Source organism: Onychostoma macrolepis, chromosome 21 (genome assembly GCF_012432095.1).
Source record: "Onychostoma macrolepis isolate SWU-2019 chromosome 21, ASM1243209v1, whole genome shotgun sequence".
NCBI classification, from domain to species: Eukaryota; Metazoa; Chordata; class Actinopteri; order Cypriniformes; family Cyprinidae; genus Onychostoma; species Onychostoma macrolepis.
Genome location: NC_081175.1, coordinates 11,657,474 through 11,674,963, shown reverse-complemented (window position 1 = coordinate 11,674,963; position 17,490 = coordinate 11,657,474). Strand labels below are relative to the sequence as shown.

Here is a 17,490-nt window from a genome sequence, read left to right as displayed (position 1 = left end):
GCGGAGCGTCCGACTGTTAACTATAGGAAATTGGAATTGTTGCTTCATCAAAGATGACATCGACGAGATGCTGAATTTTCACATTTAGGACCACTGCTGCAACTGTTCGACTGGGATAATATCCACATAATATTTCGTATTCTCAATAGTGCATGCATTTATATAACGCGTAAGGGCGCTGAAGGAATTTGGAAAATGATGCTTGGTATCAAATTCCGTGATGCACCGACTCCGCGCATGCAATGAAGCAGGGTGAGATTTTCCGCGGCTAGACGTCGAGAACGCTCCGATTTTCATTTTCGTTCGCCGAGATCGTAGTTACCTTCGTTCAAACAGCAATTACATGGTTAACCGGCAACACCGGAGGCTAGCGAGTAACATAGTGTCTTTTTTTTGCGCGTGCTGAACGGGTAGGCCTATTTAAATAACGATCGGTCATTATATTGTCATCGTTTCAGCGCGCGGTGATTGCCGTTATCTGAATGTCAGAGCATCCTCGCCCGTGTCCGGTTCGTATCAGGGTAGCGCTCTCCGCAAGACCGACTAAGCCCACGGAGCGGGCTCCCACACACCCCTGCAGCGAATAGATCTGATTGAGAGACGATTTATTGAAAATCGTAATATGTCGGGACAGTCCATCACGGACCGTATCGCCGCGGCTCAGCACAGCATGACCGGATCTGCCATCAGCAAAGCCGTGTGCAAGGCCACGACGCACGAAGTCAGCGCGCCCAAGAAGAAGCACCTTGATTGTAGGTTAAAGCAGAAAAACGCTGCGAAATGTCACCCGTTGTGTTTTGCACTGTGCTTCGGCTGTCATATACATTCACTCTTTGCCGGATGCTTTGGTGCTATTTACAACCTAATCGAGGACATTCAAATTATTACAGTAGATGATGATTTCTGGACAGCCATTATAGAGTTCATTTCATCAATTAACTGAAGGTCACCGTGGCACGTTCATGGTCCAGTACGGACGTAATGCAAATTAGAATGCGTGATTGACACACTGACCAATTTGCATACGACAGGGACCTCTTAACCATTTGACATGACGTTATTTATTTATTTATTTATTAATTCGAAATGCATTCGAATCATTTTGATTCTATGCATGCCACACCGGAGATATCACAACTAGATGTTTATTAAATAATTATGCAGATTCCTATGAAGACAACGTGTTCATGGCTAAATCCTATAGGAAACATACAATGTCAAGGGCATAGCATGATGCACACTAGCTTGCGTACACAATGCAAGGTGCAGATTGCTCGTGATTTGTACCTTAATTCCTGTTTTCAATGTTGGTGTTGCTGTTTGTATTTCTCCATTGTTGACTTACACAGTTTGCTATCCTAGTCTGAGTCATTGAAGGTGACAGCAGTATAATGCAGTGGTGTTTGTAGTTTAGGTGTTTCATATTGGATCACCTTAGCCTTAATCTGGTTTCTTTGAATATATATGCTGCGTTGCATTTGTTTTTTTATGTGTTAGGTTAATGCAAGAAGCATAGCTATTTATGTAAAAAAAAAAAATCCTATTTATAGTGATATGAGTCACAATAATGGAGAAAGATTTGATTCTGAAATCGAAATGCCAGCACTATCTTGGCAAGGTGATCGCTATGACCGATATTTGTATTTGCGGTTCGAGTTTTCTTTTTCTTTTTTTAATCCCACCTTTGAATGAGTCAGAACGGACACCTAGCACAAGACTTGAAGGTGCACCTTCCTTTACATGTCAAAATGAGTTTTTCTTCAAATCACTAATAATAACTAAGCGTAGCCGATTAATGAAGCAGGTTATCAATTAAGCTGTCAGTTAATGAGTCCAGAGCAGATGTCCTGTGGGGGACATAAAGAAAGCAGCCTGCAGATCTAATAAACTGCCAGGCTCATTCAAAGTAATAAAGGTAGCAGGTGTTCTCTGAATGTGTACTAGCATTCACCAACACAGGTTCTATTATCAGTTAATTAGAGAGAAATCAAGTGTAACTTTTGAGTAACCGCTATTCAAGCAATGTCATGTTAGATAGCAGACCAGCATCAGTACGGATTGTTCTATTACAGTGAAACATCACATTTCTGGCAGTTTACCTTTTATAATTATGAACCACTGAAGTAGACAACAGATAAATAAATATTGTCGTTAGAATGATTTGTTGGCCGATTTGGAGAAAGCTATGGAACGACATCTAGATTAACTATACCAACTATATGACAGAAAGAATGTGGACACCTGAACAAAATATTTATAATACAAAATGATTGGACATTTGATTTCAAAACCATTGGCATTATCAGTTTGTCCTTCCTAACCGCTCCCATTCTCCTGGGAAGGCTTTCCTAGATTTTGGAACATGGATGCAGGGATGCATTCCTATTCACACAAAAGCGCATCTCTGGCTCGTAGTCAGCTTTCCGATTCATTCGAAAGGTGTTCAGGTCTGGGCTTTGTGCAGGCTTTTCACCAGACTCACTCATAAATCATTTTTTTATGGACTAACCCCCAAGGGGGCTTTGGTACACTCATTTCTACTAAAACGTTTAAGTAAATTGGACGACTGTGTAATGGGTGTAGCTGAAATAGCTAACCCTGTTCATTATAACCTGTTCGTTGGCCATGCAATTTTTCAAATGCATAAAAAATTTATTTTTCTTTTGACAAATATACTGTTCAAAATGTTGGGGTCTGTAATTATTTGAAAGAAGTCTTGTATTCTTACAAGCTGCATTTATTTGATTAAAAATTCAGTGCAACAGTAATATGGTGAAATATTATTACAATTTAAAAGAGCTGGTTTCTGTTTTAATGCATTCCAAAATGTAATTTATTCCTGTGATGGCAAAGCTGAATTCTAGTAGCCGTTACTCCAGTCTTCAGTGTTACATGATAATAATAACATTTCTTATTATTATGATATTAATGTTGAGAACAGTTGTGCTGTGTAATATTTTTATGATACATTTTTCAGGTTCTTTAATGAATAGAAGATTCAGAAGAATTCAGATTGATTACATTGTAAATGTCTTTACTGTCACTTTTGATCAATTTAAAGGGATAGTTCACCCAAAAATAAAAATTCTGTCATTTATTCGGCCTCAAATTGTTCCAAACCTGTATGAGTTTTTTTTTTTTTTTTCTGTTGAACACATAAGAAGATATTCTGAAGAATGTTAATAACCAAACAGTTGATGTATTTCCCCCCCCCCCCATAATATGGAAGTCAGTGGCTACCATCAACTGTTTACCCACATTCTTCAAAATACCTTTTGTGTGTGTGTGTGTGTGTTCAGCAGAAGAATGAAAATCATAGAGGTTTGGAACAACTTGAGGATGAGTAAATGATGACAGAATTTTCATTTTTGGGTGAACTATCCCTTTAATGCAGTCTTTGTTGAATAAAATGATTAATTTCTATAAAAAATCCTTCTGACCCCAGATTTTGAACAGTATTCAACTAATAAGTAGGTCCACAGACTTTTTCAACCACAATACAATCGTCCTGGATCATGTACAGTCATTGTTTCTGCTCTGTTTTGCTCACCTTCCTCAGATCTAATGCACTGCACCAATGAGCTGAACGTGAATATACCTCACTTGGCTGACACATTGTTTGAGAGGACAGCAAATCAAAGCTGGGTGGTGGTCTTTAAAGCTCTCATTACTACACACCACCTCATGATGTACGGCAATGAGGTAAGAGTCGCTGCTTGAATTTTTGTTGTTCTTGTCAGTTTCTCAATGAAATGTAGTGTGTCACAAAATCAATGTAAAAGTACTTGCCAGGACCATTCTCTCAGATTTTTAAAGTATTAAATCTTTCATGTAGCTGTGAAACATATTATTTCTTGTTTTTATGTTTTTCAGTAGGTATTTATTGTTGTTATTCTGCTCAGTTTGCTCTACTGATAACCCTGCACTTGCTTTTTATCATCCAGAGGTTTATCCAGTACCTTGCATCAAGAAGCACACTCTTTAACTTGAATAATTTCGTAGATAAAGGCGCATTACAAGGTATGTTTTATGGTTAATAATACTTCTTAATAATTGTGTTTGTGAACCTTCTCATCAGATTTATGCTGTATGTGAAGCTTTAAGTAGCCTAAAGCACTGTATCATTGAACGTCTCTTCTAGGTTATGATATGTCCATCTACATTAGACGCTACAGCAGGTATCTGACCGAGAGGGCTCTGTCCTACAGACTCGTTGCAGCTGATTTCACCAAGATGAAGAGAGGGTGAGGCGTCTGCTCTGGGGAAATATTCCTTAATGAGCCCAATAAGACAAATGGCAGCATTACTGCAAAAAGAACGGCAGCCTTTGAAGGTGTACAGTTGTGGTCACACCTGTCAGTTTCAAATATGTGTAACCTCACACCATTAATATGTTCTGCGCAGGACGGATGGAGTGATGCGCAGTATGAGCATAGAAAAGCTGATGAAGACTCTACCTATCATTCAGAATCAGCTGGACGCCCTTCTGGACTTTGAGGTAAAGGACATAAAATATCTCAGATTCCAAAGCCAAAATTTTGTGTGAATAAACAAATAAAATGAATGATTTTTATTGGTATAATTATTTCACATCTGCTCTTCCATCTCAGCAGTTTTCACAACACTGCATTTCACAGACTGTAATTTCTTCTTTTCTTTTTTTTTATTAAATATCATGCATTATTTAACACATGTGGATTTAATAGCAGGGAATGTTGTCAAAGTATAGACCAATTTCAGTGTTTTTGTGGGCGGAGCCTATCTGGTGGCAGAAAATGTCAGTTTTAAAGTAGCAGTCTATGGAAGCCATGGAATAAAAGAATAAAAAAGGTCATTTTGAGTTAATATTTCAAAATTCAGACTTTTTTTTTGTAAATCCGAGATTATTTGTCACAATACTGATAAGAAAAATCAACTCGTCGTTTTCTCTTTTCCCCTCAGCTCAGAATCGTGAGTTCATATCCCACACTTCTGGCTTTTTTCCCAATTGACAATCTCGCAGTTGTTGAGTTAAATCGAGTTATAAAGTCTGAACTAGGAGATATAAACTTGCATTTGCAAGAAATAAAAGTCAGAATTGTGAGATAAAATAGGTAAATGTTATGTAAAATGTGTTTAAATAGTATTTTGTGCTGTAACTGTAAATAAAATATGTCCCCTATGAAGCGCATATGTGAATATTATGTAGACCTACTGTTTAGATCAAATTTATGCTTTTAAAATAGAGTAATCACAGCAGGTTTCATTCATAGTCTGTCCGTTTAAACGTCTGCGTTGAGTTTCAAATGGCATTTTAGACAACAGTATTCTATAAAAATGATTTGCATTCCGATTCTGACATCCAAAGGCACAATCTCTTATCCTATTCTCTTATTCTCACATTCTCTTATTCCATGGAGTTTACCCCCACTTGTTACCAGTGTTTTTCTGCCACCACAATGTGCACACAGCTGCAAGTGACATAACTGTGACGTCTACTCCAAAAATTGGTCTATATAATAGGGTAAGTTGCTTTATATCAGGATGAGTGTGATTAGGCTATAGGAAATCACAGCCATGCTGATATATAGTGATATCACATGGGTACTCATGTGATATTGCATTTATACAAAGTAATTAATAAGTAAATAAAAATGAGCCGATGAGTTGAAAAAATTAGTTGCTTCATTTAAGTTTTTTATATTATTATAACACATTAATGGTGTATGTATAATGCAGTATATATATTAGTGCTGTCAAACGATTAATCGCGATTAACCGCATTCAAAATAAAAGTTTTTGTTTACATAATATATGTGTGTATACTGTGTATATTAATTATGCATATATAAATACAAACACATGCATGTATACATTTAAGAAAAATATGTTGTTTATAGATTAAATATACTTATATACAATATAAAATATAAGAATATAAATATATCAATGTATATACATGTAAATATTTTCAAAATACATACATGCATGTGTTTGTGTTTATATATACATAATAAATAAATAAATATACACATACATATATTATGTAAACAAAAACTTTTATTTTGGATGCGATTAATCGCGATTAATCGTTTGACAGCACTGATATATATATATATCGGGATAATCAATGGCTAGCTGTGTATTAAACGATTTGAATGTACGACGTGGAGGCGAAGAACCACCCGACGCGCAGCGGAGGGTGGTTACCTCCGCGAAGTGCATTCAAATCGTTTAATGCACAGCTAGCCGTTGATTATCCCGTTTATGCCATGGTCATTTCCCAGCATTTACATACTAAAGATGTTAATAATATTTTCGCTGCAATATTTGACCGTAACAATAAAAATGACGGTTATTTTCGTCTGTGTTACTATTCAACTGTAACTGTATGTTACTATGGTTACCAATGTTTATAGGAAGCACATTAATATAGAACGTGATTAAACTGACCTGGAACTACCTGTGCAGTTAAACGAATTTAATCAACACCTGCCAGCCAATCAGAATCCAGTATTCAGACAGACCATGGCATAAATTACATTATGTACACAATAAATTATATATATGTAAATATGTAGTATAGATAATATAAATTGTATTTATAGTTTTATATTTATAAAACTACTGCAAAATATAACATGATATAGGAATAAAATATTTGATATGGATATTAAGGATATAATAACTGTTGTTTTGGATTTAAAAAAAAAAATTAAATTATAAAATATAAAACACACAAAACAAAAACTTTCAGTCTTCCCCTACCTATAATGAAAGATCTTCTTTAAAACATAGTTGAACCTTTTACTTAACCATACTGAGATACAACCCTTGTAACAACTTACCCCTCTATGGCACTTCAGATGCGGCTTCCGACAGAAGGAGAAGTTTGGAAGCTTGATATTGCTTGGTGATTTATAGATGCCTAGTAGGAATGCAGAAATACCGCAAGCCGATATTTAAATGTTTTGATTACATTTGTGACTTTGTGCTTCCCTGTAGGCCAGCTCTAATGAACTGACCAATGGGGTGATCAATTGTGCCTTCACGCTGCTCTTCAAGGACTCTATCCGCATCTTTGCTGCTTACAACGAGGGTGTCATTAATCTGCTAGGTAATGCATTCACCTCAGAGCAAAGATCCATGTAATTTCAGTAATTCAGTAGTTTGTGTAGGCATATGAATGTGTGGTGCAAAAGTTGTTGGTCACAGCAACTTTTATATATGAATATATTATATGTCTTAAAAATATCTTTTGTACTTGCTAAATTGACTTTTTTCTTCACTTCAAAGAGAAATATTTTAATATGAAGAAGAATCAATGCAAAGAGGCGCTGGAGATATACAAGAGGTTTCTTATCAGGATGACCAAGCTCTCAGAGTTTCTCAAGGTGGCAGAGGTAAAACGTCTCCAGATATAATCCATGCATGGGATGGTTGGGCTCATCTTATTCAGGCCCTTTTTTGCTAAGTGTCCCTCTTGCCTTTTGGTCCAAGAACCTGTATCAGAGCCCCCCCCCCCTCATGCTGCCTGTTCTGGTGCCTGCACTGCATGCCTTAGCAGAAAGTCTCTCTATCTATCTGTCCCTCTCAACAACCGCAAGACCAGAGCTATGATACGACTGCAACGACAGTCCTTTAATGTGCAAACGATGAGTTGAACCTTTGTTTTGCAGTTTGGATGCAGGCACAGTTGTCAATTTGGATCTATTGGATGAATAATTGCTTTAATGACAAGATAAGATACGCTGCAAAGATAAAGCTTTGATTCTGTATAGATGAATGAACACTGGGCACCTTGACAAAGGACATGATATTTTTGACAACTGTGCCAGTGCGATGGTTGGAATTTAGCTGTTTACTTTTGTCTGTAAAGCCCATTCTTTTGATGTGTATGGAGGCATATATTGGGGAAAAATGCTAAGCACATCCTTCTTGAGTTTTTTGTTTGGTTTCTTCTCTTCTCTCTTTGGTTTTTCTCCTTTTCTTTTTTGCTTTCTGGCTGAATAATATGACTTCAGGAAAAGGGTGAAGTGCTATCCAAAAACTGACTAAAGTTGACTTTAAGAGCACATTTCTTTCTTTGTATAACAATGTGTGTATGCCATTTGTTTTTCTTGTCTTTTTTCCAAAGTCAACATTAGTTGTGTGTTTCTTTTGGATGTTTCTCACCTAGTCATGTAAATATCTCACCATTGACCTACAAGTGTCTTCTCACTCACCATCTCCGCCACCTCCAGAACCTCAGTGTCTGTGTGTGTCCATTCATCCAGTCGTCCATGCTTTCGTTTTTGGTTTTCATACACTGCATGGAGTAATGGCTCTTTTTCTTAATTCTTCTTTCTCCCTTCTCCACGTGCCTCGGTTTTTCTCTTTTTACCGTTTGGTTTCACGTTTTGTTTTCCGTTCTCCCTCCCTTCCTTTTCTTTTGTGTCACAGCAAGTTGGAATTGATCAGGTTGACATCCCAGATCTCTCACAGGTTAGTGGTGCATTTCATCTCAGTTTCTCTCATGTGGCTTCACCCTGATCTCTCATTCACGTCTCACCCCATAGACCATCATCCCCAGCCCTGATTTCTTTTGATTTCCCCCTCATCTATCAGACTTTTAGGATAGGGGCCTCAAGAAACTTACTCCATACCCGCGCACTCCCAAGGAATCAGATGTGCTGTTTTGCATTTTCTGTTGTCGCCAGAGGTAAATGGGTACCAAAGCTAGTCTATGTGAATTTTTACAGGTGCTATCTCTGATAGCCGTTGCCTTGATTATAACCACATTTGATTAGCAATGAAAAGTCTATTAAGGTCTCATTAAAGCTTAGTGCTTGCCCCTCGAGCCACTATTTCTTACTGGCATATACCCATGAGAAATTTGACTGCTTGTAATTCGAAAGCCGCGTCTTCGCCGTCTCCGACACTTGTGTACGACTGTCAGATGATCGCATTTACCCTCCGCGTACTCACCAAGAATAACGAATGAATGAATGTTTATTCACAAATGGCAGTTGGAGAAAAATATATATTATGAGTGTAAATAATTGTTTTAATAATCATTAAATGACTTTTTGGGATTTGAATTATTATTACCACCAAATCTACAAGAGTGTTTATTTACGCTTAAAGTTTTAGCAAAGAAAATATGGCGAAACGTCGCACTCATGGTTCATGGATTGGTCTGGTCACAGAAGTTGAAATATTTCAACTCAACCGAAGCTCAAGTCCAGTCCACAACTCCAGTCCGCAAATTAGCGATTCTCCTAATTGGAAAGGAGCGACTACTGGTCGGTCGTTTGTCGGAGACAGCGAAAAGGTGGCTTTACACGGACTGATATATGGCTAAATGGTGCTTGTGCGACGATCTCTGCCACGCTGTACGTGGCCAGTCTGACGTTGTGGGCACAGCTTCGCTAAATAAAGAGCTCTTCTAACCTGTACGCACTCACCTTTGCCATATATCTCTGTACTGGTAGGGTATTCTGCTTGGATAGCTTCTTGGGAAGAACAGTGAATGTGCACTAAACTAAAAGAATGCCTTAAAACTGGAGCTGGGGACTAAATTCTGCCTGGCACCTCATGAAGTTTTATAGTCAGCAGCACTGCCAAATATAGACCTGCTTTTCCAGCGTCTCTCGACAATTCTACCGGGGTGCCCGGCATTGACTTCCCCCTTCAGTTTGCCACCATTTGGCATATTTGACATTTTCATTTACATTGGACAGGGACTCCTGAAGGTGTTGGGCTGGCACACTACAGAGTGGTACTTCAACAAAACATTTTATTGGAAGGAGTGCCTTGTTTTCTTAAGCTGAAGCAGTATTCAGAAGGCCTGCGTTCTATTCTCAAGTACTCTAGCATTAGCACCATTGATTAGGCTTATTTCATGAGTCCTATTTAAGTGCCTTTTCTTGTCTGTAAGCCAGATATTCATCACGGCCTTTTGTATACTCCTGCTCCTGTAGTACCCTTGTCTTAACTTCTCTTCCTTGTTTATCTCTCCTTTAATAGTGTGTTGTTTTGTTGCATATGTTTCAGATTTCTCAGTAGAATGCTCCCTCTGTTGTCTTCCTTAAAATTACACGTCTGAGAAATCTGCTCTTTTGTTATTCATGAAATTTCCTCCTCTGAATTGGCATGCACACCGGACACAGCTCGTGGCCCAAAGGCAAACGTTGTATAAGAGCGGACGCACGTGCCCGTGTGCCGAAACCTTTCGGCCAGCGTTTCGATTCAATTGACGTTGCTCCTTTTGGATGAAAGTGCAATACGTGCATAAAGTACTGGCGGTGTGGGCTCACTCAATGTTTGCCTTTCTTTGGTTAACCTGCTTTGGCTTCCAAGTGTTTTGGAAATCTATCAAAATGGCGATGCGGTCATTACAATCAGGCTGAAAAGGCTAGTTTTACTCCTGATTTATTTCCAAGAAATCCAAGTGGAATCCAAAGATTAGCAGGTTCTGCTGTGGCTTTTGATACCTGTGCAGTATGTGTGTTTATATCCTGTGCATGACTAGAAAAACCCCCTTGTAGGTCAGTCTGCTTTCTGTTTTTCATGGTTTTAATTCTTCTTGAGCGATCTCAGTTGACCTCACAGGTCTTAAACGGCCTGTCGGAGAACTTGCATGGGAAACAGATATTGTTTTGCATGTGTAGCTTTTAAGCTTAAGTCCTTTCCACTTGAATTACTTCTGTTGTGTTTCCCCTTTGTTTTCAGAATCTCATAACTATTAGGTTCTCTTAGTTATGTAGCCTTTGTGTGTGTGAAGGTATGAGTGTGTGAGAGAAAGAATAAAAATGATAGAATAAAAATATATGTAGTTTTTGCATCAGTTTCTTATTTTATGATTCATAGATAGAAGTGCAAATGTTAGTGTGTTTGGATATGTATGTGTGTTTTGATCGTTTGCTGCAGCTGCTTTTAACCATTTTGTTGTGTTGCCTAAAACCTGTGTTGCCTCATCCCTTCTCGACCTCACCACCAGGCTCCCAGCAGTCTCTTAGAAGCTCTGGAACAACATCTGGCTTCTCTGGAGGGCAAGAAAATGAAAGAGGCCTCTACTGTCAGCAGGTACTTAAAATTATACTGGAATTCTGGATGCAGGTCAATGATAAATACAAATGTCAAGCCTGATGAATAGGATAAAAAAATTATAAATTCTGCCAATTTTATAAATATCTGCCAAGTTCTTGGAACTGTACTCTTTGTATTCATAATGATTTCACAAATAAAAAAAAAAAAAAAAGTTTTCAACCATCATTTTGATTTAATCACTCGAGATCAGTGTTTCTCAAACTTTTTTACTCCAAGGTCCCTTTTTTCTCAACAACATGATTTAAAAAATTTAAATGTAAATGTAATGTACATACTGTATATGTAAAAATGTAATGTAAATTAATAATTATAAAATTAATAATGAATTAATACAATAAATTTTAATTTATACATTTCTATAATTTAGAATTAATAAAATTTAATTAAATAAATAATTAAATCATTTCAAGTTATCTTGAGGCCCCCTTTGAAGTGGTTGAGAACCACCGCTTTTAATATAAGTTGTGTGTAAAAATACTCCCCATCATCTTGATCTTAATCTTTTAAATTATTTATTTATTTATTTATTTATTTAATATTGGGGTACTCTATTTGACTTGAACCAAACTTGCCTTTTCATAAAGATCTAAAAATATATCATATAGTTTTAAAAACATACAGGCTTTCACGAGGGTCAAAGAGGGTATAATTTCTATTTTATTTTATGACTTTCTTTTTAAAGAAATAATAATACAATTTAATTATCAAATATAAATAAATATTTATTATATTTGTATTATATTCTCTTCATCACAAAAAAATGGACTAAATCTCCAGTCAGTTATGCCATCAACACATTTTAGACTTCCCACAAAAAATCAGTTTTTAATCAGAAATTGAAAATCTGTTCATTTCTGCCACAGGATTTTAGACACGCTTTTTATTACCTGCTATAGTCATGCATCTTTATCAAAAATCGTACTTGTTTTTCTGAAAGTTGCATTCAAAATCCACTTGGCCCAAAAAGTTTGAATGGTCATTACAGTTCAGCTCATAATCATGTTGTCATGGTGATTCTGGTTCCCACAGTAAGGTTTTCACAGATCCTCATAATGTACACAGTGAAACTTGCCTAAATAGCGCAATTGATTTGTTTGTTTATGTATCCGCTGCTATCAGACGTTCCAGTAAATCATTCTGTTTTTGCATTCATAGGGAGGTGGAGGGTGACAGACTACAGCCTGCAAAGGTAAGAAATGAGTGCCGACTTCACAACAGCATGAAACATATTTTCAAATTCCTTCCCTTTTACATATTTTTATCCAGACAATTATGTGTTCTCGGAAACATTCGGCATCAATGTCATCAAGTTCTGCTGTTATTTCTGTTCTGCAGGCTGTTCAGCTCAAAGACATTGGCATGCAAACCCCAACAATATCCCCTAGCGGCCAGTCTGTGGGCAGTGCCAACAGTAGCTGCACCAGCAGCGGTGCCACCGAGCTTCTGTCCAGTCCACCTGATCTAACCATCACAAACGGGTACATGAGGCCTGTTTTTCTGGAGTGTTGCTAGTGTAGTGACACTTTATTATGAAATAACATTACTGTGTATTACTATATTTGCATTAATCACTTAGCAAACACATTTATCCAATGACAAGTTGCAGAAGTGCTTGTGTTTCCATTACAGGATTTAATTGTATTTTCCTGATTATCCCAAACAGTGTGCACAACTTCACCAATGACCATTTTGATCTCCAACACAATTCCAGCACCCCTGCTCAGACAACCACCCTACCAGCCAGTAACAACAGCTGGGGAGGTAATTGAACTGGCACAAAGTTGTCTCTGTTCGTTTTCTATATTCTGAATGTTGTGGCACTTTCTTTAATACAATGATCATTTTGCTTTTTCTTCATTTCTTTGTTATATGGCACATTCTCTACTCAATCGGGTGAGTGTTTTACATGTTTTTATGATAAGTTTAATGTTCCCTTTTAAAAGGGAAGTGTGTCATTTTTTGAACAAATGCAAAAATGATCTTTTTCAAACAGGTTCCCCTCCATCTTCCATTATAATTCATACTCAACAGATAATTCATACTCAAAAACACACCAGTGCTTTTATGAACCAGTTTATTATTTAGTAAATGAAAAACAACTTGACCAGTGTAGCCTGATTCATAAAGGAATGACTCTTATGAACCAGTTATTTTTAGTAAATCAAAAACATACAGCACTACTAGTGTAGTCCGATTCACAAACAAATGATTCCTATGAACAATCTTTTTTAGTGAATCAAAACTATAGTGTGACCAGTGTAGTCTGATTCAGACAAAAGACTCTTACGAACAGTTATTTTTAGAGAATCAAAAACGTACAGCACAACCAGTGTAGTAGTCAGATTCACAATTAAACAACTCTTATGAACCAATTATTTTGAGTGAATCAAAAACATACAGCATGTCCATTGTAGTCTGATTCACAAAAATAACTCTTATGAGCTAGTTATTTTTATTGAATCAAAAACATGCAACACAACCAATGTAGTCCAATTCAGGAACAAATGACTCTTATGAACCAGATCTGTTTAGTGAATCAAAAACATACAGCGCAACCAGTGTAGTCTGATTCACAAAAATAACTCTTGTGAACCAGTTATTTTTATCAAATCATAATTATACAGCACGACCAGTGTAGTCTGATTCAGGAACAAGTGACTCTTATAAACAAGCTACTTTTAGTGAATCCAAACCATACAGCATGACTAGTGTAGTCTGATTCACAAACAAATGACTCTTATGAACCAGTTCTAGTTGAAACAGACGAGTTACCAGTTTGAATGAGTCTGAAATAATGTATTGAAATACTGTATTGCATTAAATCAAATTGAAATCTGACTTTAATTGAAGCGAGAAATTGATATGCATCCCTTTATATTTGTCTCTGCATATTGAGCTGAGAATAAAAATAATTGACTAGTTTCCTCTTTTTTTTATTTTCCAGATTTGTTTTCACATAGGAGCTCTTTTGAAGCCCACCCTGTCCTTGCAGGTCCAAAGTCAAGGCACACAGTTCTACAATGGAGGAAAATTACTTACTAATGATCTGGACTCATCCTTGGCCAATCTCATGGGCAGTGAGTCTTTCTGTCGTCTCATTTATTTTGTTTCTATGGCAATTTAACATAACACTACAGACTGTAATACCTGTAATGTTAATGTACATGTTGTATTTGTCATAGATTTACATTTTGGAGGACCCCCAGCCAAAAAGTAAGATTTTTAGCATGCAAAGTTAATGATATTTTAGGTTTATTGACAACATAAACAATCGTTGTTGCTATATGAAGTAAATCTGTAACAGTCTGACGCAGAAATCCTTTCTTTTCAGGCCAGAAGTTCAGTGGACTCATTTGGAGAAGAAATCGTCTGGAGGTTCCCACTGGCAGTCTAAAGCCATGAATGGCACGGCACCCTGGAGCCACACACACCTGGCCCCTGCTCCCATACCGATGCCGCAGATGGTATGGAAATTGACTCATTGCTCAAGGCATGCTCCCGTTAGGAAATTTCAATTGGCTTCTTTGGGTCGATATGTTTGAATACAAAAAGTTTGCAAATCAAAATCCGAGCAACTTGGCCTGTGCACTACACAGAACACAAAATAAGTTCTTGGTTTTCTGTGATTGTCAGTAATGTCTTTGTCTTTCTCTCTTCTGCATGTTTTTGTAATGATACAGAATGGAATGATTTATACTGGCTATGTAAGTCCTGCTTGTACATAAACATGATTAAATCAGCTAAATTCAAACAACTATCAAAATAAACCATTTACAATTATTTCTATACACTTAATTCTTACTTATTCAATATTTGTCTTTCTCAGGCACCAGCTCCGGTTGCATTTCCAATGACAACCCCTCAAGTGCCTGTGTATGGGATGGTAGGTGTTTCTTATCTTAAGGTGTTTGACATCTTAATAATATTCAGGATTTAATATATATTAACTGTTTTATACACTACTATTCAGAAGTGTGACGTCACCGGCTGTATATGTTTTATTTGATCTATATATTTTACCATATTTTTAATGCAAGGCTGCATTTATTTGATCAAAAATACAGTAAAAACAGTAATATTGTGAAATAGTATTACAATTTAAAATAACTGTTTTCTATTTGTTATCTTTTAAAATGTAATTTATTCATGGCACGGCAAAGCTGAATTTTCAGCAGCCATTACTCCAGTCTTCAGTGTCACATGATTCCTCAGAAATCATTCTAATAAGCTTATTTGGTGCTCAGGAAACATTTCTTTTAAAAATGTGGAAACCATGGTACACTTTTGATTGCTGTAATACATCATTAATGAATATTAGTATTGTTTTATTTAAAATAAAATGACATTTTTCATGTCGCCAGCCAAAGAACAGTTACCGTTGTGACTGAACCTGAATCCTTAAGTATGGCACGTTCAAGTAATGTTGGAAAGAACAGATTTACTTGTCTAATACACAAATGTCCTCACAAAGTCGTAAATACCAGTCGGAGAATTTGGATATTCTTAAAGCCCAGAGTTTCCGAGTTAAAGAGGTGTGTCAGTGAGCAAACATTGTCTGTATTAATGGTAAATTTGTTCAAATTAATTAATTGTTTTCATTTACAGTAAATCTAAGTTGCATGTACAAAATACCATTGTATTGTACAATTGCAATAGAATATATAAAAGTTAAATTTAGAGAAACTTCATAAGTAAATAAAAAACACACCCAATGCACCTTCTTTATTCATCATTTTGTAGATTTAAAATTCTGTTGATTTTATGAAAAGGTACATTATCATCTTGCTCCGACCATAGTTATGCGAACGCACCTGATTCGTAATTACGCCTTTCCGACTCTTCAAAATATATTAAAGGGTTAGTCTACCCAAACACGAAAATTAGCCCATGTTTTACTCACCCTCAAAGCATCCTAGGTCTAATTAACTTTCTTCTTTCAGACGAATCCAATCAGAGTTATATTAAAATTATCCTTGGTCTTTCAAACTTTAGAATTGGAGTAGGTGGTCCAAAATTTTTTAAATAAAGCACATCCATCCATATTAAAACTTGCCTCACACAGCTCCAAGAGGTGAATTAAGGCCTCCTGTGGCAAATCGATGTGTTTTTGTTAGAAAAATATCCATATTTAAAACGTTATAAACATTTTTCTCTCACTTTCGCTAACTGTCATACGTGCAAGCCGTTCATTCTTCATCTGCCCAGAAAGGCTTGCACGTAAATATGGATATTTTTCTTACAAAAGCACATTGATTCGCTCAGGAGGCCTTTATTCGCCCCCCGGAGCCGTCTGAGGCACTTTTAATTTGGATGGATGCGCTTTATTTGACATGTTTTGGACTGTGGAACAGAAACACCCACTGATTGCAATGATAACGCTTGGAAGAGCAAGGATAATTTTTAATATAACTCCGATTGGATTCGTCTGAAAGAAGAAAGTTATATAGACCTAGGATGCCTTGAGGGCGAGTAAAACATGGGCTAATTTTCATTTTTGGGTGAACTAACCCTTTAAGAACTTCTCAACAGGACTTGAACCCACAAGTACAACGCTCACGCTGAACATTTCATTGCTCTGTAGATTCCACCTCCAGTGGGCCAGATGGGGTCAATGCCCTTAATGGCTCCCCAGCCTGTGATATATAACCAGCCCATCCTGCGCACCACCAATCCTTTCGCCCCAATCCCTGGAGCTCAGGTACACCTGCTCAAGAGCGTCCTTAAGATTATATTGACGGCTGTTTTTCAGTACATACCTGTACTTGTAACCTGTGATAAACGATCCCTTTTTTTCCAGATGCACTTCATGTAGCACTGAGGAGCATGATGAACTGACACATACGCCCGAGGAAAAACATCAACCAATCCAAAACCAAAAATGGCAAGGCAGACATGAGAAACGGTTCAACTGGCTCAAAGAGACTGAAGATGTTCATGTGGCATTTCCCCCTTTAGCCCGTGTGTTTGTAACATACCCCCTCCATCCAGCGACATAACAGTCCTCTGTCATTTTACATGTTACCTTTAATTTCTAAGTGTCAAAATCTAGTGTTTTTAGGCAGCCCTCTTTAATGATGTCACTGGCTGATGCAAACGGAATGACAGTGTACAGTGAATTGCAGTGGAATGAAAAGTTGTCATGATGTCAAGCCCCTCCCCCGTCCCCTCCCGTTTGGAAAAGTGATTGTTGTAATTGTGCACACTTGAATCAATGTTTATAATGTCTAAACCAAGCCACGGTTTTGTATGCACATTGCCTGAATAGTGTTTCGAATCAACCACTGTCAATGTTGATTGTGCCACAGCGGCTGGCATCTCGATTTCTTGAGTCTTGGAGAAATGTGTACAGGTCACTTTTCGTACATTTGTCTCGTCCCCAAACATTTTGGAATTCACCTTAAAAGTTCGATTTGTTTCTAC

General features: G+C 37.1%; 1 protein-coding gene across 4 annotated transcripts; it reads left to right on the top strand.

Moving 5' to 3' along the window:
- The first annotated feature begins 8 nt into the window (after positions 1–8).
- LOC131528609 (phosphatidylinositol-binding clathrin assembly protein-like) lies at positions 9–17,489 on the top strand. 4 transcript variants are annotated; one of them, XM_058757888.1, is made up of 19 exons: positions 15–752; positions 3,560–3,702; positions 3,945–4,020; positions 4,142–4,244; positions 4,405–4,498; positions 6,985–7,096; positions 7,276–7,382; positions 8,422–8,463; positions 10,961–11,046; positions 12,226–12,259; positions 12,406–12,548; positions 12,734–12,831; positions 14,031–14,147; positions 14,253–14,283; positions 14,402–14,534; positions 14,751–14,774; positions 14,897–14,953; positions 16,652–16,768; positions 16,868–17,489. In XM_058757888.1, the coding sequence occupies exons 1-19, from the start codon at positions 623–625 to the stop codon at positions 16,880–16,882; spliced, it is 1,662 nt and encodes a 553-aa protein (XP_058613871.1). In that variant the 5' UTR covers positions 15–622; the 3' UTR covers positions 16,883–17,489. The 4 variants fall into 4 exon arrangements, 3 of the variants coding, with proteins under 3 accessions (XP_058613872.1, XP_058613871.1, XP_058613873.1); XM_058757889.1 differs by lacking the exon at positions 14,751–14,774 and having other exon boundaries at positions 13–752; XM_058757890.1 differs by lacking the exon at positions 8,422–8,463.
- Position 17,490: the final 1 nt, after the last annotated feature.

Bases quoted from the DNA above. Each gene is read 5' to 3' on its own strand.
- LOC131528609 (XM_058757888.1), top strand. From the start codon at position 623: ATGTCGGGACAGTCCATCACGGACCGTATCGCCGCGGCTCAGCACAGC. The intron at 8,464-10,960 runs GTTAGTGGTGCA...CCTCACCACCAG, and splicing joins ACATCCCAGATCTCTCACAG to GCTCCCAGCAGTCTCTTAGA. The intron at 11,047-12,225 runs GTACTTAAAATT...TTGCATTCATAG, and splicing joins GAGGCCTCTACTGTCAGCAG to GGAGGTGGAGGGTGACAGAC.